Genomic DNA, 24294 nt, shown 5'->3' with positions numbered 1-24294 from the left:
ATTCAGAATTGCTAGACCCACATTACTCCAAACGACACCAAAGGGAGTTTAAAATTTATTTCCCATTCTCTCTCCTACCTAGACTGAGGATAGTCAAGGGACTATGTTCGAGCTTTAATATTGTGCATAACTGCTATATTCAAAAGTTTACTGCTTTTTCTCCCTTTCTCGTTAATTTTTGTAGTTCATTTGAAATGGCCTCAGATTCATTTGGTTCTGTATGCATTCACGATTAGTTTTTCCCCCCATTCTTGTTGATTTTAATTTTGGAATGCATAGAATATCAAGCTGCTGTCAAAAGTCCAAACTATGCAAAAAGGTGTACCCAGAGGCATCTCACTCCCTTCACTGTCTCCTCCTCTGTACTTCCAGTTCTCAGAGGTAACGGATTCTACGGTTTCCGGTTTACCCCGGCTGTGTTTCTGTTTGTAAAAAGAAGCAGGTACACGCATACCTTGTACTTCCTCTTCTCTCTTATACAAAACGTGGCACTCTGTTCACACTCTTCCATTTTGTTCTTCTTACTTAGCAGTACATCCTGGAACTCATTCTATACCAACCAATAGAAATAAATCATCCTCATTCTTGCTTTTATATCAAGATCCATGTGTGCCATTTGTGCGCCATAGTTTTATCATAATCTATCTATTATGTCTGTGTATTTAGGGAACTTTCAATATTTTGAAATGACATGTATTTCTGTAATGAGCAAACCTGTTTTATCATCTGTATTTTCTTACTGTTGGACGGTCATCTTCAGAGTCTGTTCCTGGATGTGGAATGGCTGGGTCAAAGCGTACCTGCAAACACCACTGCATAGAGATTGCCCCATTCCATCCTCCCACATGTGGTCTATGGGTGTTCCTTTTCCCACAGCCTTACCTACAGAATGTACGTTAGGCTTTTAATTTTTGCTACTCTGTTAGGTACAAAATCGTATCTCACTGGAATATAATTTTCATTTTTCTTCTCTTTCTACAAGTGAAGCTATACATCTTTCAGTTGTTGAAAGCAATTTTTGTTATTTTTGTGAATTGTCTGCGCATGTCTTTTACTCGTTTTTTTTTTCTACAGGAATATTAAGGTTTCGCCCTCAATTTTCAAAAGTTCTTTATATATTAGGATTATTGATGATTTCTGTGTGCTCCACATTGCCAATATTTTCTCCCACGTTACCCTGTGCCTTTGACTTTGCTTATCGTGATTTTGGCTCATAAAAGTTGGTTTTCATTTTGTTTTGTCTTTAAGCAGACAGACTTATTTATATGTGTTTTTTCATTGCATCTGAATTTTAGAGTCATTGTTAGAAAGATTTTCTCTGAATCCAGGTCATAGAGGGATTCACCAGGTTTTCCTTAGTGCTTGTATGGTTTCATTTCTTACAGTTTTGATTGCTGATCCACTTGGATTTCTTTCTTGGCTATGGCCTGATGAATAGAACTAATTTCACCTTTTTCTAAATGGTTACCTGTTTTCTCAAAAGCATTTATTATGATGACCATGCTAACCCACTGACCTGAGATGCCAGCTTTATCTCCACGGAATTTCTATATGCAGTTGGATCCCTTTTCTTAGACCTCCTATTCTACTGACCTGTCTCTCCAGGTGTGTTTAGTCACAGATGAAACAAATAAAATGCTGGATCAAAGTGCCCATTTAGGGTTTGTACACAAAACAGCTAGGTGACAGGCTCACTTCATTCTCAGCTCGTCAGCCCGCTCCTCTTCACCCCTGCTTTTCCTGCCTCACTCGGCCACACCTACGAAGAGGTGAACCCACCATGCTGACCCTAGGCTATGACTGTCAGCACGGTGCCCACGCAAATGGGGCAGCTTAGTTATTCTGTTGCCATGCTTCTAAACAAACCTGGGGGCAGACTGTGAAAATGATGAGAGCCTCCGGCCTCCCTGGCAACCAGAGAAGGTGTTTCAGCCTAACTTCCATCTCTATGCAGGGCGATGGACCAGTTCATATTTCCGTGGTCTCACCATGTTGTTTAGGCCGAGGTGCGGCAGGCTGCCGCAGCGGCCCCAGAATGGGTTCTCATATGCTATTCCAGCCCTGCATTTGCCTGCAGCTGCCAGAAATGCGGGCAGAGTGAGAGAGCTCAGGGAGAGAAAAGCCGGCCCACCACAGCCATTGCAATCACTCCAGAGGACAGCTGTGTCTGGGTTACAGTGATTAATGCAATGTTAATCCCAACAAAAACGATGGGAGAGAGGCCCCGTGAGAACATTTACAATCAATAAATGAAAAACGCCACTCCCATCAGACTCATTATCACTATGAAAAATCACCCTGAAATTACACAAGAAACCCGGCCATTGAGCCATTGCTTGATGATTGCAAAGCTCCTCCCTTTACTCTAATTCAGCATCAGATTCTTATGCTTGGAATTTGGCTTTAGAATGAGCCCGTGGCCAGAGTTCCAAGAGCAATCCAGTGCCTCTATAACCACCACGGAAGCATATTCCTGCTTGTCTATGGGAAGAAAATGCAGCTGTGGCCTCTACCGTGGCTCCAGCTCCCTGTTGCAGCTGAACTTTGGTCACCCTCCCAAGCTGAGGCCCCACGATTCATCACCAGGACCGGGCCTTTCAGATGGCGAGGACAGAATCTAACACGACCATAATCCTGGCACCGACAGAACTTGTACACAAAGAAGGAAAGCAAAGTTACTAGAGAATACACAGCGAAAAGGGACTTTTCTGTGCCGACCAGACTCCTTCCAAAAGTGCCGGCTACGTTCTGATATTATGATTTTTCACCAACCTTGCTTGCCCAGAGGACCAACACAAACCGCACCACAAAGGCAAATGTCATCGAGCCGCATCATGGAGGAAGAGTAAGAGAACTGCCGTTGTAAAAATCAATAAAGGGAAACCTCACTAAAGTGGTTGCTAGGGGGTGCTAGAAAGGGAGGCCGGTGGGAAGTATTGTCAAGTACAGACCCACCAGAAGAATCCTCCAACAGCAAAGAAGCCTCAGTTACAGGCCCCAACGGGAAAAAGATGAACATTGCGTCATCTATAAGAAGTCAAGCACCCTTGCAACTCAGCCCACGGGAAATCCTCGTCACCCCGAACTTCCGAACCCCAGTGGATTTTCGTTCAAAACAGTCCTTCCCAACTTTCTCCTTCTCCATAAAATAACATTCCTCTCTCTTTTGTTTGTTAGACTCGCCTCTGGTTTTGCTTGTCCTGGATTGCAATTCTCTGCTGTTCCTGAATAAACCCATTTTTGCTAGGAAAATAACTGACAGTTTTATTTTTAAGGTGAACACGGTCTTCTGGAATTAACAGAGGAAAACCCTCAGGCCACCCCCAGGGGCCCCAGGGACTCACAGTGCTGTCGATGTAAGCCTCAGTCCATACAACGTCGTGCTCCTGATCAATGACTTTGGGCCGGCTCAGGACATGCAGGTACTCCATGACGTTTTCCTGCACGTCAGCCAAGGTGGAGATCTGGGTGAAAAATCCTGCCAAGAGAGAACCAAGCTTAGTAACAGGAAGAAGGGCAACTGGCAAGGGGGCACATGCCATGCCTTCTTGGCCTCTGGTTAGCTACTTTTGTTTCTTTCTTTATCCTTTTTAAACATTGCCTCTCCTCTCTACCATCACCCACTTCATGAGTAATGTACTCATGTGCTTGAAAATATAATCAAGCAAAAGGAATCTCAGTAAGGTCAACCATAACGCCAGCTCTCAGAGGAAGCCCTGCTAACTCTGTAGAGAATGTCCTCCCAGACTATTTTCAATTTTCAATACATACACACTGACACATACACTTCCACATTCAGCTACACCTTCTCTGGCAGAAAGGGGGAGTCCTCTTTACACGCTATTCTGGAACTTTTTTTTTTTTTTTTACTTTAGTGGATTTATTTCCAATGGGAAAACTATTAACCACAAAACGTAAAGGCCAGCTCATTTTTATAACTGTAACAATAGTTATGATTAATCTGAAGGGGCACAAAATCTACCCAACAGCTGATAAGCTTTGTCTCATTTGTTCTCGAGAACACGATGAAGTGGGGACAACTGTGCCCACATTAAAGGTAAGATGCCCGAGGCAGACAAGAGAGATGCGTTTGGCCCACGTTCTCACACATGTCAGGAGCAAGTACCGAGGTGTACCCATGCTTAGAAGTCTCTTCGTCTGCGCCTTTCGCTCCTACAGGATTTTGTGTCCTTTGTGTGTTTGAGGTGGAAACTCCAGCTCACACGCCTCGTGTGCTTACCAGACCTGCCTTTTGAATATGTTGGGTTGACATGATTTCTCAGTAACAGAAAAAGTCCTAAATGTGCTATCATCTCGTGGATGAGGACACCGTTTTGATCTTGAGTTGCTCTTCAGTATGGGGTCCCGTTGGCTTTGCTGTAGGTTAGGAGATATGAGAAGGGAAGGCAGGAACTGAGCAAGGTCTGGATCCCTGGCGGGGTTGGGGGGGGCCTTCCATTTATTTATGGAAGGCTTTCCTGGTGCCTAGCACTGGAGAAACAGGGATTAACAAAATGAGCATGGCCGCTACCTCCTGGGGCCTGGCGGTTCTGAGTAAACAGACAACTGCAAAATAGCGCAATCAATATTAAGCTGAAAGCCACGGCAGGGGCAGCCTATCAAACCCCGAGGAAGGGTCAGTGCAGCTGACCCCAGTTAGCTAGAGAACAGTGTATCCAGGAAAGTGTGAGTAAAGTATGAGTAAAGGCCCACAGTGAGAGTCAGCTTCTTCCAGAAGCTGAAAAGAGCTCAGAATGGCTGGAGGAAGGAGCTGGGGGAGAAGGGCTGGAAGTCAGATGCTATAAATCAGAGACGAGCAGGAGGGCTGTCACACAAGACCTTGGGAAGGAGTTTAAACTTTATCCCCCAGGCAGGGAGTCATGGGAGGATTTTAATAAGGGGGGCACTGGACGGACAAAAGTCATGTTTCCTCCCTGTGCCTTTATATAAGGACCCGTATAACGAAGCTCATGGCATGTCCTACTTGCCAACAAACCAGAGAAGGGTACGTGTGCCCCTGAAGCCAGACCAGACACAGCACTTGCGACAGTGTTTGTGGAACCTCTTGTCTAAAAGCATGCTCCGGGAAAGGAAATGCCAGCCCTTCTGTTGTCCAGAAAGGGGCAGGACCCTCCCAGGGCATTTCCAAACAAAGGCCAGCTGGTTTGAATTTGCTGTGCCAACCCCAAACCAGGTTGGGACCATGCGGCTTCTGGCTTCCTGATGACAGCTCTGCACAGTGCTAATTAACATGCATTGTCACTCCTGTCCAGGGCCAGGGCCTCGCCCATTCCAGGGGAAACGGGGCCCCAAAGGGGTGGGCTGTGAGTGCCTGTTCTAGCTTGTAGCCTGGGAGGGGGCCCGTGTGCACCTTGGCACTCCCTCTGAGGCCAGGCACTCCAGTTAGGGACACCCATCTGGGACAGGGCTCTCCCAAGGCTTCCAGGTGGCCCCTTCTAGGAGGCAAGGTGGGAAAGCAAGTTGCAAAAGCGTCACTGGTGACGGGGAGCATTCACAGTTATCATCCTTCCTGCACGGCGGCTGCAGTCAGTGTGTGAATCAGCAAGAAAACATTTCATCACTTCTCTAGTAGGCAAATCTCGGCTCTGAAGGAAGGGTCTTAGAGCCACAGACAAGGCATAAAGGACAAGCTGAGACAGATGTTGCCACGATGAGAGGAGAAGGAGATCCTGGGGATCCTGTACCAAGTGTGCACTGAGGCCAGCATCTCTTGGGAGGGATTTTTCTTGGTTGTCTGCATTTTCCTTTTCATGCTCAAAGCCAACAGCAAAAATCCCTGATTTGGGTTTTCCAAAATCGAGCCAAGAGAAGAAAGGGAATGAATGTAAGGAGGAGGATGGAGAGACAGATCATTACATTGGGGGGGGGTAGGAAGGAAACACAACCACACATTTGGAAGGGGATTGAACTGGGACATCATCTCACTTGGCCTTGCTTATCGTACTCAGAGTTCTGAAAAGCTGGCTTCTCCCCAGAGCTACAGAGCCATAGCCAACTGTATACCTGACACCTCCGTGGGGATGACTCACAGGATTCTCAGACTCCATTTGTCCAAAGCCAACTCCCAATTTCCCTGTCCAAACCCCTTCCTTCCCTGGTGGGTCTTCCCCATCTTAGCAAATGGTGCCACTGCCCAATTAGGCCAAAAACATAAGAATTATCTTTGATAGTCATCATTTCCTCACTCCACCCCATAGCTAATCCAATGGCATGTTCCTCTGGCCCTATCTCTAAAATATATTGAAAATACTCTTTCTCATCTCCATTGCTCCCAGATGACTACAAGATTCCACTGTCTGTTCCCCAGAGCCTCCGTGCCCCTCTCCCTGTTATCTAGGCTCTTGCCGGCAGTCAGAGGGATCATCCGAAAGTATAAAGCAGATCACCATCTCTCTGCTTAAAACCCTAAAACACCTTCAGTTCAGAGTTAGAATAAAATCCAGATTTCTAACCCTGACCGCCAAGACTCTCCCTCATTAGCCCCTCCCCAAGTAGGTGACGGAATCCCCTTCTGTCCTCCCACACTTGCTCATGGTTTCAGCTCACTGGCCTTTTGCTTTCTCTCACAGGCCATGCTCCTTCCCCCACCCCCACCCCCAGGCCTTTGCACTTACTGCCCCCTCTGCCTGGCACACCTTTTATCCAGTTTTGCCATGGCTGGCTTCTGCTATTGTTCAGAGATCTGTTGCAGGAACTCATTCCGCTCACTGCACCCCGCCTTCACTTTCTTTCTTTCCTCTGCTCTCTTTCACTGGAACACCAGCTCCATGACATCTTACAAAAAGCTGGTGCCTGTCTTATCCAGAGTGGCATTCCCAGAACCAGGCCCAGGGGTCTGGGGGAGCCAACAGTAATGCAGGGACATTCATGAGGTCTGTGGTTCACCTTGCCTCTCTGCACTTGGACCACACAAGAGCCCAACTTGTGTGAGGACACAGAGCTCAGTAATTTGTCCTGGATGGATTCGAATGGAGATGCATCAGATTCCAAAGCTTTTGCTCTGAATCACCAAAGACACTCCCTCTTCCCATATTGGGAAGGGTCAGGCAAGGCTGCTCAGAGGTCCTGTCCCAAGAGGGCGCCCTTCATGAGCTGTTCGCATCTGGGTGGCTGAGAAAGTTGAGGGCGGGGTTGGGAAATGCGTGGTTCTCTGAAGTTCCTGGGAGATGCCCAAAAATTAGCATCAAAGATCTACTGAAAACCCAGGTCAAGTTCTGACTTACATCTCACTACATAGACCAGGATAGCAGATGTATAAAAGGTAAGAGAAGCTGAAGTTATAAAAATACTATTAATACAGTACACTGCAAAGCTTAACACAAATTTATCATCTAGCCCCAATCCACTATAACCTAAAACCCTTCTGAAAGGCTCTTCTTTGTTTTTCCATGTTTTCATATAAGTTTTCATTAACAAATGTACCTTTTGATGGATAACAGGAAGTCCCGGAGGGCTGGACGCATTGGCTTTAACTGTAGGGGCTTCCCTTGTTTTCCCTCTGCATTCTCTGGACTGGCCACTTTCCCTCCTCCCTCCCCCTCACTTTAATTTCTTTCAAATTCTAGCTCTTGAATGTTTATTCTCTTCTTTAATGTGCCTTTTTGGACTTCATATATCATGTAAGAAAAAAGAATCAGCAATCATTTGGTAATTACCAAGGACTAATTAATGCTGAAATTAGCCATCTATTACAAGTGGTCTGCTCATTTTTCTACCTAACATCAATTTATTTACCTTATTCCCTTGCAGAGCCTTCTGTGAACTCTGGGTTACCGCTCTTCAGTGGGATCGACCACATGCAGTCTGGTGCATTGTGCTTCTGAGATTTTACCACCCTCATTTCGAGATTTCTTAAGGGCCCTTGTCTAAAAGATGAGTCTGCATGTGCTGCCCCCTCGCACATCATTGCATACTCAGCTTTGCAGGGGTGCCCGAGCTGAGGGCCCCGAGAGGCCTCTCTTCAGTGGGAGACTGGCTGTGCACCTCACACGCCAAGGTCCCCTTTCCACCTCTGGTGTGATGGACACTGCTCTTGTCGAGTCTTTTCAAAGGCTTTTCCCCTCTTAAAGAAGACAAGCTGAAAACAAGCAAGCCCATACTCAGACTTCAGTCTTGCCAGGGCAACAGGGTGGGCAGTGAGGTGGATTTGCATTTGCTAAGGGAACAGCAGTGTTCTTGGAAGCCCCTCCCAGTATTCCATCTTCCCCTCCCTGTCAACGGCACACACTACTAAAAAAAACACTTATTTCAGTAGAAAAATGTACAGTTTACAAACAGCTTTCTGTCTCCCCAATTCCAGGTCCTTTCACAGAGACCCAGGAAGAGGTCTGCTGGCCCTGAGAGCTGAGGGGTGCATGTTCAGTGAGTGGGAAAGAACCCACTGGGAGAGGATGCCCCCCAGGGCAGGGCACCCCGTTGTCTCTGCGGGTATCACTCCTGAGCGTGAAGCTGTCAGAATCTGCCCGACCCTCAAATTTAGGAGAAAAACCTTTTCCTTTGAGAATAAGAATACACTTCTAATTTCAAATTGCACGTGAGAAAAAATAATTTGAAGGATCACGCGATGGAGCTAGGAATGCTGGCTTGTCTGCAGCTCTGCTGCCGAGCCGGCTCCCCCGACCTCATTTCCTCTCAGAGCCTGAATGTCCCCATTTGTGAAATGTCAGGAACCAGACCACACGCCTACACAGGCGGAGGTGGGACCACTTCTGGGACACACAAGCTGGGTATAAATCCTCGTCCAGCCTTTATTAGCGATGGCTTGTTAAAATCCTGCCTCCATCTCTAAATTCCATTCTCTAGCTTCTCTCATATTATGGCAAGCATGCAAGAGTCTGCCATGAAACAGATCTTTCTTCCCCCTAGAGAGAGACGACCTCACAGCCCGGTGAAGGGTTACGCTCGGGCATGGGATCTGGTGGGCCTGAATCCTGGCCCTGCCACCCGCTGGCTGCTAACCTGGGGCGAGCTGCCAGTCACTCTGGGTCTGTTTCCTGCTCACGCGCCTCCTGAAGCTTTAAGAAGTCAAAAGAGATGGTACACAACGGACTTGGCGCTCTCCCGGTCACCGAGCCAGCAGTGCGTCATGCTCAGCTGTGATCGGCAGCGTAGCCCCATCTTCCGCTTCATCACCATTATCCTCTGCACTCCAAGCCTCACGTTCTATAAAACGCACGCCACGGGACAGGATGGAGCCGCGAGAATGGAGGAAATCCTGCCACTGGGATAATACGGATACCATCCCACCGTACTAGAGAAGTCAGACAAAGAAAGACTAATACTATATGATGTCACTTATATGTGAAATTTCAGTGGAGTCTAAAAAAAGCCAAACGTGGTGTAGAACCAGAGAGTAGAACGTGGCTACCAGGGGCTGGGGGGTGGGGTGGGTGTGGGATTTAGGGGGATATTGGTCAAAAGGTACACATTTTTTACAAAAGAATTACACAAATGTATCTGAATGACATTTTTGCCTTCTCCCACCTGTTCCAAAATGGCAAAACATTTTAATTTCCACTTTTCCCTCAACCCTACCTACAACCATTCTGGCCTCATAAATTTAGTCAGAGAACAAGACAGTTGGAAAGGTAGAGTGAAGTTAAGAATTTTTTGATGGAAAAAGACTGTGGGTCTGAACTTCTGAGGAGGGCTCAGTCCACCCGTTCTCTTTCAAATGAGGAGAAAATGACCATTAACCCATCAAGAAGGGACAAGCTGAGCAGACAACCAAGAGAGACTTGTGCGGCGTTTCCATTCGACCTAACGATGACGGATTGGTTGAGAACCCAAACACAGAGGCCCTTCTTTATTTGCACAGCTGGAAAACACTCCCTTCACCGTGATTTTTGAAGGAGAATCAGGCAGTGCTCATTTAAAATCTTGGCACACTGAACATTAGAGAAGGTCATCATGGCTTTATGGAATATCTGGGCTAGTCAGCCCCTCTTTTCTGCTTCCCCAGTTCGGTTGTTTATCCAATAGTGTGAAAGCAGGGCTTTAAATTCCACAAGCCATTCTACAGTGGCAATGATTGTTTTAATGTATTTAAAATGGTTTGCTGCTTTGCCTCATTAGGGCTGGCTCCCTCAAGCTAGGACCTAGTTATGCATAAAATGAAACAAACCGATGAGCTCCAGGCCTCTCTGGTTTTTGCTAAGAGATTGGACAAGGCAGAGAACTCCTGCCAGGGGTATCAAAGTCCTCAAGAATCCATTTCCAGGGGACAGTGTCTGAGGTGCAGTGGCTGAGAACTGTCTCCATGGCTACTAGACTTCCTAGCAAGAAGATCAGCACTGATAGTGGGTCCTCGGCCACCAATCCGGGGGGAGAGGTCAGTGCTGGCCCTATGACTCCTGGGTCACTCTGGCCAGTCAGCCAGCAGGCTTCTCCTTGGGCTCCCCTGGGCTCTCCCTGGGTCTGTTTTGGTCCCCGAATGTTAATGCTTCATTTCACTGAAGAACTTGGCTGACTCAGGGAGAAAATATGTAAGGGGGGGGGCCCCCTCTGGACCTCATGTCACTTGAGATGAAAAATGTTATGCTGCCTCCATACTATAACAATCTGAGACTATAAACAATGATTTAATTAATGACCATAGAAGAATACTTGTTCACCGATGTTACGTGGTCTAAAACCCCATAACTGACGCAACGTGAAGCCAATGTTTATATGGGCACAGATGACTGGAACCTAACATTTTGATGGCAACTGCTACTTTGAAGAGTGACAAACAATGACATTTTATTCCCAAGGCCCTTCAGAAAAGAAGCAGTGTGAGGAGGGCAGACCTCTTGAGAGAGACTTGCTTTGGCAGGGAAGGCAAGGACCGGATTTGTACGGGAAGCGAAGGAGGATCACTCTGGAATCCAACGGCCTAGCCAGCTAAGCAGCTACTATTACCTCCTTGGGTTTTCCAAGTTGCTGTACTCAGAACTTCTAAATCTAAAGGGCTACATTCTATAGCCAGGCCCTGGAATACGCGGAGTTGACTAAATTGTCTTCAAAAGGATGCTTCGAAGATTCTTATAAACAATGACTAAAACGAAATTATGGTGTAATATTAGTTGATTAAGACAAGACTTCAATTTGAGTAACTTTCATCAGCTGGACACAGACAGTGGTAAAAACAAGAACCCATGACTAAAGGCGTACTAGCTGATGGGAAGGATTGCAATCTGATGTGGCAGGAATAACAGCAACATTTTTAAAAATTTGAAAATGGAAAGGAACTCTTTCTTTTCAAGACCACAAAATAAAGGAAAAAATGGGGAAAAGTGTAGCTCGCTTAAGGTTTTCAAATGTCAACAAAGTTCCAAAACTTATTTCAACAATGGCCTCTTCACTCAGAGGAAATCTGGGATCCACACAGTCCCCATATCTTTATGCCTATGCTTCCCGTGTACCTCGCCCTGAATCGAAGCCAGATGCATTATTCTGAGATGATCCGAATTGCTGGTACCTTTTAGTGAGGCAAGCCAGCCAATAAACTAAAATAATTGTAAAATGTGTTATGTTAGCCCTTCAAGGAAATGTTAAAACCTCCCATGCCATTCTCTACTTTTTAGATGAGGGAATTGACACTAGCTTAAAGGACGGTTCCAAGTAGAAGCAGATATTTCAGAGACAATGTCAAGCAAGGGGAAGGGTGAGCAATGTTCATTTGCTTGACCATGCACCTTTTCACTACTCACTTCCTATGCCCACCCAACCACAGCGCTGAGACCGTGCCAGAACACATCTATTTTTCTCCATGGGCTTACCTCTGCCCACACCCAATTCAGCAGCGAGGAGTCCTGGACCAAGCTGAGGGGTCATAATCTTTCTGGGTGAAGGAAGGGACTTGAAATCAGAATTTAAAGTGCTGATTGGTCTCAAGTGGAGAAGATACAAAGTCTTCTTTCTAATATCATGTCTTGTCCACAGTGTGTTTTGTGGACAGATGAGTGTGCATGGCATGGGGTGGTCATTTCTAGATTGTACCATAGCTGGGGCGGGGGGGGGGGTTCTGTCTACAGAGAGGAAGAATGCCAAGGAGTGTACAAAGAAACCAAGGAGGAAAAGAACTGAAACACAGCTCCCTGGTCCCTCATGAGACATGAGCTTCCCTTCCTACTCTGGGCTCTGAGTCACTCCTTTTCCTCTCCAAAACACTCCTCTTTTTAATTTCAGAGAGCAACTTTGCTTGCTTGCAACTAAAATAACTTTTTCTTAAGAGCTGGGATGTGCAACTCTTCATGGAATCCTGTTTCCTCCACTGAGGCACAAACGCTGGACCTTTTTAAAATAATGGTTGGCTTAGGAAATAATATTAAAAAGAGACCACCTAAATCTATCAAGACCAGTTTACCATGTGATAGGATATATATTCCTTTCTAAGTGTTTATAGCCAATTTACTCATTTTTCAAACATTAAAGGGGCACTCATTCTGAGTAAGACAGGAGGCTGGGCCCTCCTCCAGCGCTCGTGATGGAATCAGAGGTAAAGGCTGTTCTCACAGAGCTTGTAGCTTCTGAGAGGAAAGAAGACCTGCCTACAGATCAAAATGGCACCAGGAAATAATGGGGCATTTAAGTGCCAGGCACTGCGCTACCAGCTTGACCTACGTGCCTCATTTCAGGCTTACAATAAGTGGGGCAGTTGTCATCACTACCCCTGTTCTGTAGGTGACACAACTCAGACCCAGATAGGCTTGGTAACTTGCACATGGGTGGTGGACAGCGGAGGCTGGGTTTGAACTCAAGGAGTCTAGGTTAAGACTCCAGCAGTCTGGACTCTACCACCTATTTGCCCCCTATGCTTTGCCTTCTTGGTCATATGTAGCATGAAAGGAAGGAAGTCCTTCATAAACTAGAGGGCCCTGTTCCTTCCCTCCCTCTGCCTTCCCCAAAGCATTGTTTCTGACACACAATGGGGGATTATTAATCAACAGACTTCAGAATATAGAAAAGGCAACAATTATTGAGTGCTTACCACGTCCCAGCATTGAACCAGGCACCTAATATACACCATTTCATTAATCTTGATATTTAGTAGGAATCAAAGGAAGAACTATTATCAACATCCCTATCTCGAAGATTAGAATATTCAAGCAGTTTAAAGTTAACGAATTTAACAGTTAAGCAGTCTAAGTTATGCTATGGGAACATACCAACCTGGAAATCTCAGTGGCTTCACACAAAGGGTTATTGATTACACATATATATATCCAGTGTGGGCTGGCAGGGGAGAGGGGGAGGGGGAGTAGAAGGACAACAGTCCCTGTTGGTCACTCAGGGAACCAGGCTGATGACGTCATTTCATGACTATTCCATATGGAACACGGAGTTCACAAGGGCAGGAAAACAGAGTACGGACACTATCATACCAGCTCCGAAGCACTTTATCCCAGAAATGACCCAGCTTGGTTCTGCTCACAGCCTACTGGCCAGAGCCCATCTTGAGGCCCCCATCTAACTGCAAGGGCACTGAGAATGGGGAGTGAGCACATGGGTATTTGATGCACAGTAAATCACTCTGCCGTGGTCATTCCCCCAAGCTCACCGAGCTACTATGAAGCAAAGCACAGAGTCTTAACCACTCCGCTTGACGATGTCCTCAAAATCTGTAAACGTATTTTGGGAGAAGTTGTTCCAAGTCTATCAAACGCCACTAAGAAACACCCAAACCTTATCTTAGGATTCCCAGCCTTGTCCTAGAACTTTCTACTTTCTCTTGACTCTCCCACTTTCGGCGCATCCAAGGGGAAGTTACTCGGGAGTCGAGCTCGTGGGGGGAACGTACCTTTGTTGGCACAAGCCATCCACTTGAGATTGTCTGCAAAAGCAGCCTCTCGCCCAATGAGGTAGGTGAAGATGCGGACCTGGGAGGAAGAGCAGCACAGGCATCAGCGATACGCACCTTCCACCGCGCTGCCCAGACCACATGCCTGGTTCCTGCATACGTGCTTTACCGCTTTAATGCCCCAGGCTTCCCAGCTGTAGGAACATATTTAAGACATTTGAAGTACAGTCAGCTAGAAACATATTCAGAACTGGAGGCTTTGATCTTTTCAACCATATGGCACTGGTGGTGGTTGATTTTCGGTGTGCAACTCACGAAAGAGGAAAGCAACTTGCAGTGGGAAACGGGCAGCATCGCGAGGTGGGGTGTGCGGCATACATATGGGCAAGGATCATCTCCGTCTGGACCAAATCCGCAACCATTTTCCTCATCCACACAGGAAATGCAGAGTGTGCTCTTCTTGGGAATACGAACGCCACCAAAAGACCCTCAATGTTTCCCCCCAATGGTGAGGACAGGCTGCAGACATTCTTACCATCTGTGGTGTCTGGCATGATTTTAGGAGGTAATTAACTGGGACCAGAGGCACAGCCTGTAGCCGGGAGACCAATGGGGACTCTTTTTAGCCTTCTTAAGCTTTTGGCTCCCAAAGTACAGAGAGCCCATGTAAAACCCTGGCTCTCTCATTTTCTATTGCCTTCTCAACTCTCTCTCACGAGGCCAGAATCCTTTGAAATAGAGCACCACCCCTCTCCCAAAGGAATACTTGAGGGTCAGATGGAAGAAAGGGGATTAAAAGGGTTACAGCCCTTGAATTCAAATTTAAAACAGTGCGTGGGTCAACAGTACCCAGTCCAAACAAAACTCTTCTGGCAGGCCAAGCACAGTCCTATGACTACCTCCTGGCGGCCAAGTTAAAGGAAGACATGCCATCAGATGAAGATGCTGGGAATGGGGCCCCAAAGGCTCTTTACCAGCTGATGTCCCCTCAGCCCATCGAGACTGGCTCAGCACCCCTACTGCTCCTTCAGTGCCTTTGTTACCGTTGTCACTAACTAGTATCTGTGTGGTTACACCTGTAAGGCTGATCTCCACGAGACTGTCCACCTGATGCAGGGAAGGAAGGGACATGTCTCTTTCTCCTTGGCTGTGTCCTGATGGAGCACAGTACTTGGAACGTTAAAACTCAATACATGAATGGGTAAAAACATATGAATGCTCCTAGCTGAGTATAAAGATGCAGATTTTGCTTTAACGAATGAATGAATATTTTTTAAAGTAGGCTCCACACCCAACGTGGGGCTTGAACTCACAACCCCAATATCAAGAGTCGTGTGCTCTATTGACTGAGCCAGCCAGGCACCCCCAGATTTTGTTTTAATTATAAATATTCTCCTATCTGGGCATGATAACTTAAAGGCTAGTTTGGAGAGACATGCTGAAATACACATTGTCATCACGTAGCCTCGGCCAGTCCTCATTCGTGTGCACCAAAGCAGCCCATCCATCCATCACAGCTCCTAGGGGGCTTCTTCCTGGGTAGGTGAGCAGGCAAAGAGAGCTTTGCCTCTCTTCATTCCCCGCACTCTTTTCCACACTATTCCCAATGGAGTCACACTGAGAGAGAAAGGATATGTTATCTATTTATTTGTTATTTTTTTTAATTGGGAGATTCTGGCTTTTCTCAGGGAAAGGAAGAGAAAAGTCAGCCTTATATGGCCCAAGGTAGTTATCATTGACCTCCCCCCTACAAAAAGTCACTTCCCTGTTCACTTTTCCTGCCTGGTCACTGCTGACATTTAGCTGAAGATATGTGATTTAGGGGGAAACTGAGGTCCGGTTAAATAAAATGATTTGCTTAATTTCATCAAGTCCCAATTCAAAGAGAAAGGTCTTCAGATACTTCAGTTTAGCACTGGGTCCTCCTCTCAATCTCTTGAAGATGCTGGTTCTGTCCATTTAGAAGACCCCAACCAGCCACATGGCCCACATCCTGCACCCATAGGAACCAGCACTGCAATCCAGTCTTTTGAGACCCAGACCCATGCTTTTTTCATAAATCTTCACCTTTCTTTCAAATTTAAGCTATTTAAAGGGAAAACACTAAACCGATCAAAACTTGCATCCCCCCTGGCTCTTAACAAACAGAAGGCTATGGGATAGCTATTAGGCAACGAAGCCAGGCGTCTACCTTTGTGGGCAAAGAGGAAAAGATCTAGCACAGGGCAGCCCAGTTGTTTTCAGGTAAAGCTACCTACACGTCCCAAACCTCTTCTGCCGTCCAGACGAAGAACCCCAGGATAAACTGAGTTCTCCCTCAGCAGCAGAGTTAAAACTCCAGAACGGTGCTGTGAATCACTGGCAAAACATCTGTAATCCCTCACTTAAAAAGATGGCAATCCATTTGGAAAACCAGTAGGATTGTGCCAAACTTCAGACCCGACATGATTGCTCAAGAAGAATTGTGCTAACAATCACTGCAATAATGGAAACCAGCATCACAGCCCCCACACTCCCTCCAAGCTCCTACACCACTGCCCTGTCCTACAGTTAGCACCATCCCCGGGTCAGGTGCATGCTAAGGGAATTACAGGCATTATATTTATTTTGTTGGTTTGTATTTTATTTTATTGCTTATGAAAGAAAATCAGAATCATGTTCAGTATTTCCATTTATGTGGCGCCCTTGGCTCGCAGCAGTCTGGCCTCCTTATCTGAGTAGAAACGGCAGGGGAATGACTTGTCACATCTCTGCCTATAAAATAAACATCATCAAATGATACTTGGTTCACGCCCTGGATTTCTCATGCGATGCCTTTCAACTGGCAACAAAAGAGAGGGGATTTTACTCCAAAACAAATATTTTGGAGAGCAATTTAGCAATATCCATAGCATTTTATATTTGTACTTTTTTAGGCCCTGTAATTCTACCCCTAGGCATTTATCTTATGGTCAAGATACCAAATAAAATGCCTGCAGGGGCCAAGCGGGTATCAAAGATGACAGGAAGTGGTAGGCATGTGGAAAAACTGTAGAGTTGCACGTCTTCTTAAAACCTTATAATTTCATTGTATACATTTGCACAAAGACACAGAAATGACAAATGTACAAGAATGTTCATCTTCATGGTTTGTAATAGTCAAAAACTGTTACAGCTTAAGTTTCTTTTGACAGATGATTGGTTAAAACGGTTACAGTGTAATCACGGAGTAGAATACCGTGTAGCCATATACCCAGGTGGAAAGGTATCCACTATGAATGGATAAGGGAAGAAAAAGTAAGTTGCAGGATACTGAATAGCATAGAACCCTGTTTTTCTTCAAGGGGATTTATATTTTATACTTTACAAACGTCTATACCACTTGAATGTTTTTACAAGTGAACAAATATTGCTTTAGTAATTAAAGATCATTTTAATGAGAAGAAAGTAATCACACTGCAGCTTCCTCAACCATTCTATAAGGACCTAGGAAGACTCAACGTAGCAGTGAAAATGTAACACCAGTAGAGACGACATGTGGACATTACGACCCAGCCCTGCATCTTCCTGGGCGGGCTGCCATACTCCACTGCCCAATTAACTGAGTGCAAAACCTCGAGGAGTAACAATCAAATGGCTCCTCATTTCTATCATTAGCAGATTCTGTCGCCAGATAGATTTTATTTCCAACAATTGGAGATCTCTTCCCCAAGAAGCACCATTAAAGAAATATTCACAAGTCGGCCTTGAGCTCAACTACTTTTCAGATCAGAGGTGGTTCTGAAAGCCAAGTTCACAGCACAGAATATCAAGGGACAGAACCATGGCACAGTCCAGACCACAGCAGGGGCAGGACACATGGAAGCTCCCCAGAAAGTTGGGCCCAAAGGCATCACTTTCATTAATGTAGCCTAAAGTCAGGGGGAGAAGTCTGCATCAACCTGTTAGTTCATTTTGATCTCCCATTTAAGTGTGTATGGTCTTTAAATGTTCTATAAACCCAATTAAGCTTAATAAAATGTTAAAATGTGGACATTCCAAAGTTCAAAGTCACTTAATTTAATCTGCTTAGTATAAAATTTCCCAAGTGAAACAAACAAAAGAACTCAATCCAGTTTTTCCAAAAAAAAACAGATTATGCTCTCACTGATGTAGCTGCAATTCCCACCAGAAATTTGAGAGGTATCGTTCCTCTCAACTTGGGTGAATATAGGTAGCCTGAGTTTATAATAATGAACCAAATCTTCTTTCTGTAGCCATTAAAAGAGAGAAAGAAGAGTGCCTGGGTAGAGCTATCATGGACACATTGCACAGCCAGAAAACAGGCTGCCACCCACCACACACGTCCCTTTGGTAATGAATGGGATATCACCACTGACCATGCTTTTGAGGTAGTCCAAAGTAGCAGGGCATCATCTGTCCGTCACAAGTAGCATCTGAGCACCTGCTATGAACCAGGGACTGTTCTTGCTGGTGGGGATAAAATGGGTAAACACAACAAACTCTCTGTCTTCAGGGAGTTTACATTTTCATGAGAGTGAAACAGATAATGGCAAATTCATATCTAATATTTATTTGTTGGATGTAATGCTTATGAAGAAAATAAAGCAGGGTAAGGCAATGGAGAGTGATGAAAGCTGCTATTTTAGGAAGAGGGGAAGGGAAGCCCTCCCTGATAAGGTGACATGTGACCAGGGACCTGGACAACATAGGAGTGAGGGAGGGGGAACAAGACACATGGCTATTGCTGAAGTATGTTCCAGGTGAAGGGAACAGGAGGTATGAAATCCCTGAGATAGGCATGCTCAGGGGACACTGAAGAAACCAGTGGAAATAGAGTGGAGTCAACCAGGACAAGTCATGGATAATGAATGTGGACAGACAAGAGGGCCCTGGCAACCACTGTTAGAGACCAGAACTACAGAAAAGACTGCATAGAAGCCTGGCATGGGCGACACATGATCTTGTAAAAGGGTAAATCTGCCTACAATGTGGAGAACAAGTCATGCTCAGCTTGGCTGCCCATTTGATTTTCCTGTGATGTTCTTACAATGCTGAATGCCCAGATCTCCTCCAAGTATAAATAAATAAATCAGATCCTCGGGAGCAGAGGGTCTTTTAATCTCCCTTGGTTCCAATGTGCAACCAAGTTTGAGAACTACAGACAGAGGGAGCCAGGGCAGAAGCAGAGACACTGGAGTAGGAGGCCACTGACATGTTCCAGGTGAGCGATGACAGTGGCTCTGGCCAGGGAGGGGGGAGTTCTTAGACTTCACCTGTCATCAGAATCACCAGGGACCTTGAATCACACATTACCCCCACACCCACTCTCCAGAGACTGAGACTAAGTAGGCCACAGATCTACATTTTTACAAAGCACCCATGGTGGGCCTGACATAGGTAGACGGACGCCAACACATTTCAAAAAATACCAAGAAGGTGAGACGTGAGCAAAGGCAAGTGGAGCCAGGAATTAAGAAATCCTTTTCAAACAATGTGTTTCTATAGATTGCTAAGGATTGAGGCTAAACTTCCAGGAGTTTATAATCCTGTACGTGGTTAAGCAAAAAAAATAGAGAAGATGGATGAAGAGGACATTTTTTTCTTTCTTTTTTTTTTTTAACGTTTGTGTGAATCCAGTAAGGCAGGAACCTCAGACACCAACCAGACTGGGCAAGCAGGATCTGTCATCTCTACTTCCTTCTCCCCCCAGGAAAGGGCAGATCTGTACCCACATGTCTGGAGCTAGAGCCGAGTCTTCACACCCAAAGCTGCTCCTTGAAATGACAATAACCCCACTCTTGCTCCCACATGCAGAGGAAAGGGCTGAGGACAGAACACTTAGAAGCCTCCAAATACACAGTCTTTACACTTACTAAGAAAAAAAAAGAAAGAAAGAAAACAATCTTGCATTTTAAAATGACATTTAACTATAAATCTAGTACTTGCACCTTATAAAACATGCAATTTATGTGGATTATACGTATAAATGGCACTTGCTAAAAGAATCATCCAGTACCTCTGAGTGCCCGTATCCATGGGTTCCAAATTTTCATTCAGCCAAGTGTCAGCCTCTGCAAACGAGCACATGCACCCCCTTCACGCCCTCCCACCTGCTCATGCCCCTTCAGACTCACTGCCCAATCCAATTATTCCCTAAAACAGCTCCGGGATTTCTCAGAAATGGTGTGCAACCTCGGCTTTAGAAAGACGTCTCCTGATGTCTCAATGTCTTAAAGGCCAATTTACTACGACTGAATATGTCCTCGATCTGTATCTTCACAAAACAGATTCCTAACCTACTTCTCTTATTCGCTCATTTCAATGAATTCTGGTGTGGAGAAGCACCTCTGAATAAAACCTTCAAACTCTCTGCGAAAGACGAGGGCTGCAACTTGATTATTCCCCAAATGCTTCATAAATCACTGCCAATGACGTCCTCACAAAAGCATCGAAAGGGGAGTCGTAGCCCCAGAGAAGGTTGATGCCAATGGAAACAGTTACACTGAGCAGGCCGCTTTAATCTAGAAGCCATCATGCTCCTAATAAAAGAAGAAACAACCTTACCCCAAGGAGGAGGATGGGCACGTAAGGAAACACTGCCCTGAGCAGCAATACGGTGGGACAAATTGAATTAGATTACAAAAGTAATAAAATTTCAACAAATGAATATCATAGATCATTATGATAAATGGACTGTCATTTGGGGGATGCTCTAAGAGTCCGTATCATCTCTTTGCTCTCAACCACAGTGCCTGATGCCTCATGTGTGGTATTGAGAATATCCCAATTCAGAAACAAATGCCATTTGTGATCTTCCGAGCAGGAAGACAAGTCCAGTCAGATGGCCCTGTGTTTTGTCAAGGCGCAGGAGAAGATGTGTCTGAGTCACCCAGAGACTGTGAATGGAGTGAGCACTGGAGAGCACAGGCTACGACACACTGTCTCACGAAGCAGTAAGGAGTCAAGCGGCAAACTTCCTCGAAGGTGGTGACACAATTCATTCGACTCTCCAGCCCCATGGCCTTCATTCAGGAGGCAAAGCCAGGGTATTCACGATGTCTTTTCGTGTTCTGTATTTCTGATGCTCTGATACCTGGGGCCTTGCTGTCTTGGACGAACCGCCCCTCCCAGTGTGAGCTAATTCCTGCAGGTAACGACAAATGACTTGCCTGCGAGGGCATCTCTGAATGCAAATCAACCAACGCAGACCTCCTCTTTTTATCAGGTGTTCACATTCTGGACCTTTATCCACCTGTCCTAATCACTCTATGGCCTGGTACCGGACAACGAAGGGCAGCTCCTAGGCCCCAGAGCCCACTGATATTATTCAAGCCTACGCCTGCTTATCCTGCTTTGCCTCTTTCTTCCCATAGACACCACAACAAGGCTTCAGTTCTAGTTCCCTCTCCCCCTCTCTGCCCACTCACCTTGCCTTGGTCCTTCCCCTTGGTGCAGCTCCACGTGGTACGGCATGCCCCTTGCTTCTAGGGAACTACCGGTATAATACACTACCTTCACATCAGCCATTTCTATGTCTGTGCGCCTTACCATGTCTGATTCAAATAAATACTGAGTACCCTCAAAACAGCGGGGAATCAGGAGACCTGGGCTCCAGGTGGGTCAAATGCCACACTTACTGGCTTGGTGAGCTTGAGCAATTAGTTAAACCCTCAGACTGTACTTTCCTTACGGGTGGGTAACACGTGGATCTTCCACCCACTCCCTGCCTGATCGATAGGAAACCCAATAATAGATGAAAGGACCGGTCACAAGCAGTGAGTTCCAGGCAGAGAGTTGCATTCAAGTGTATTTGAGACAATTTGCTGCGGTAAAACTCAACAAAGTGGGCTGAGGAAAGCCAAATCTCCCATCCAGAGACACCCCCTCCACCCTGCCCAGGGGTCTGGTTAAAGAGGAAATAGGCTATTGTGGGTGAAGAAGAAGATTCTTCCTAGGGGAGGCTTTTGAGGAGTCATCACTGATATCTGCCCTTACCAAGGATAATGGGATTGACAGTCCCTAACACTAGAATTACAGTGACGACAACTTCTATTAACCTTGGCAGAGCTGTAAGATCCATTGAGATTTTAGCAAAGGCTGTGGACTTTCCCCTACAAAAAAATGCCCAAGGCTGTACATTCATGATTTAGATAAGATTCATGAGATGTGGGGCATTTCCTCCACCAAAGACCCAGATTTCCGAGGCACCTCTGGATCCCAGGTTAAGAACCTCTGTTTTACATACTTTTTGTATTCTGCGCTCAGAATTCCGCAAAAGCAAACTGTGTTCTTTGGACAATCAAAACGAGCTGTTCATCTTCAGTGCTTGCCAAATTGAGAAAGAAGTTCGTTTGTTCATTTATATGCCCATTCTCCAGTGATTGGTGAGTCCTAGGTATTGGCCATCCAGGACCAGATCCAGACCTCACATTGGGAATGAGTCCCCAGTATGTAGGAACAAGGTGGACATACCAGGAGCCCTGAAACAGAAGAGGCACCACTATAGACCTTGAGTTGGCACATCACCTCATGGAGTCTTCGGGTGCCCACATCTAAAGGAGCAGGGATGGAATGGACAGACTGGACCCCCACCTCATTCATTTTGAATCCATAGAATCTAGTGCAATGTTTGGCACAGAGCTAACACTCAAACACGTGTTGACTGGCAATACCATAAAAATCCTTTTCTGCTGATATAAGGGCTCTTAAAACAAATTCATCACCAAGGTTCAGACTGCTGATCACCACTACAGGGCCCACAGACCTGTAGGGCTGGAAGGTCCCTCCCTGCTTCCCTTGCCTTCTCAGACCTGGAGAGACCAAGTGGTAACAGTGATTTGTTCACAGGCATGCCCCTTCTTCCAAGAAGGCTTTCAGATTCAACACCATGAATAAAAACACAAACTCATGTGTGTAAAGCCATTAAATTTAGCAGAACAGATCAGAAGATCTGCTTATGTAAAAGGGAAACTAATTATTCTACAAATTGGCATGCTGATAGTTACATTCATGAAACATCTTGGTATCATATCACTCCCTGGCTTAGAACCCTCTGATGTCTTCCCATTTCCCATTGCACTTGGAATATATCCCCAACCCCTGATCACACCTAAGATGCCCAGAAGACCTGGAAGCATGACAAACTCATTCTGGCTCTAGGGTCTTTGCATCCACCTGTCTCACTGCCTGGAATGTTCCTCACTCTCTCGCTTTCTATAGCTAACTCCCTCTCATCCCATTTGTCTCCTTCATGATACTTGGTACATTTTGTGGTTATCTTAATGACTTGTTTATTTTCTTGAATTATACTTATTTCTTCCTCCCAACAGAAATGCAGATGTTGTAGGGGTAGAATGAGGCAACTGTACCCAACTCAGTGCCCAGGATGTAGTTGATTCTCAGAGAGTATCAGTCACCCACTTTCTCTCCATTTGTTTTCACTAATTTAGTAAGTCAAAATAAGTCAGCATGAGATACTCGTGAATTTATCAGGGTTAGAGCTCTTTCCTTCATTACCAAATTCATTTTAAATGCTTTCCTATTTTTCCAGACTGATCTGCTATCAACCAGCTGAAATTTCACTTTCCCCTATGAAATTTTTTATACTGAAGCTCAGTAATAAATAGAAAGAAATGGGGGGGGGCGTGGAAAGCTCTGGTCTTTGTTATACCATCTCATCTTCAGGAGCCAGAAAATGGTGTCTTAGTTGAGGCCTCGCCTGGGTGGATCATCAGTTTCATAGTATGTTTTTTTCCTAGGTGCAGCCCCTTGATTCCAGATGGAAGCCATGCAAAGCCTGAAGTCAATTGTATTTTAAATAACTGCTCGGTTCAGGTATTACCTAGCAGAGAAAAGACACCACCTCACAATGGTAATGGGATGCTCACTATTCCAAGCAATTTTCAGTGAAGTGTCTCCTTCCCCCGCCCCCCACCTTGGGATAGTTTGAACAGATGGCAAAGTTTCATGAAAAACAAGAATGGCTGGGTGGACAGGTGAGCAGAATGCAGTAGTTGTAAGGCAAGGTTGAGAACTGGACACAGCCAGTTTTTAGAATCTGGGCCTTCCCCAAGTGAACTAAGCAACCTGGGGTGAGTTCCTTGATCTTTCTGAGCCTCGTTTTCCTTATCTGCAAGGCACTATGGTTAACATAATCCTACCCATATGGCAAGATTGCTGTTAAATGGAACCAAAATGGTAGGGGTTTGGGCAAGGTTTGTGCCACGAAAGAGTGTATATGTGGGGGGTCCTTTCTAAGAGGAGATCTCTAGTGGGGCATCTTGCTTGCACCCTAAAGAGAAATGTGCAGGAAAAGGCCCAGAGGTGTGAAGCTTGAAGGCATGACTTGACCTGCCAGTCTGGACGTTAGAGAAAAGTTCCTTATTCCTTAATGTTCCCCGCCCCCCCAAGTTTGTGTTTGCCACCCAGATCAGGGTACAGAACCGAGACTCACCTGGCCTTGGGCACAAATGTGGTCCTCATGTGGGACGGGGGCCAAAGCCCCAAGTCAG

The 24294-nt window shown here is 45.7% G+C and overlaps 1 protein-coding gene across 1 annotated transcript in view; it reads right to left on the bottom strand.

Annotated features, from left to right (window-relative positions):
• Positions 1 to 24294, bottom strand: part of CACNA2D3 (calcium voltage-gated channel auxiliary subunit alpha2delta 3) — a 488288-nt gene that overhangs the window by 274055 nt on the left and 189939 nt on the right. Inside the window, exons 8-9 of the mRNA XM_034658484.1 lie at positions 13802 to 13880; positions 3345 to 3478 (exon numbers count right to left, since the gene is read on the bottom strand). Of these exons, the coding sequence (XP_034514375.1) occupies positions 3345 to 3478; positions 13802 to 13880 (213 nt within the window). The remainder of the gene's footprint in view (positions 1 to 3344; positions 3479 to 13801; positions 13881 to 24294) is intronic.

Source organism: Ailuropoda melanoleuca, chromosome 4 (genome assembly GCF_002007445.2).
Source record: "Ailuropoda melanoleuca isolate Jingjing chromosome 4, ASM200744v2, whole genome shotgun sequence".
Taxonomy (NCBI): domain Eukaryota; kingdom Metazoa; phylum Chordata; class Mammalia; order Carnivora; family Ursidae; genus Ailuropoda; species Ailuropoda melanoleuca.
Note: the sequence above shows the minus strand (reverse complement) of the source record. Positions and strands in the feature narration are given on the sequence as shown.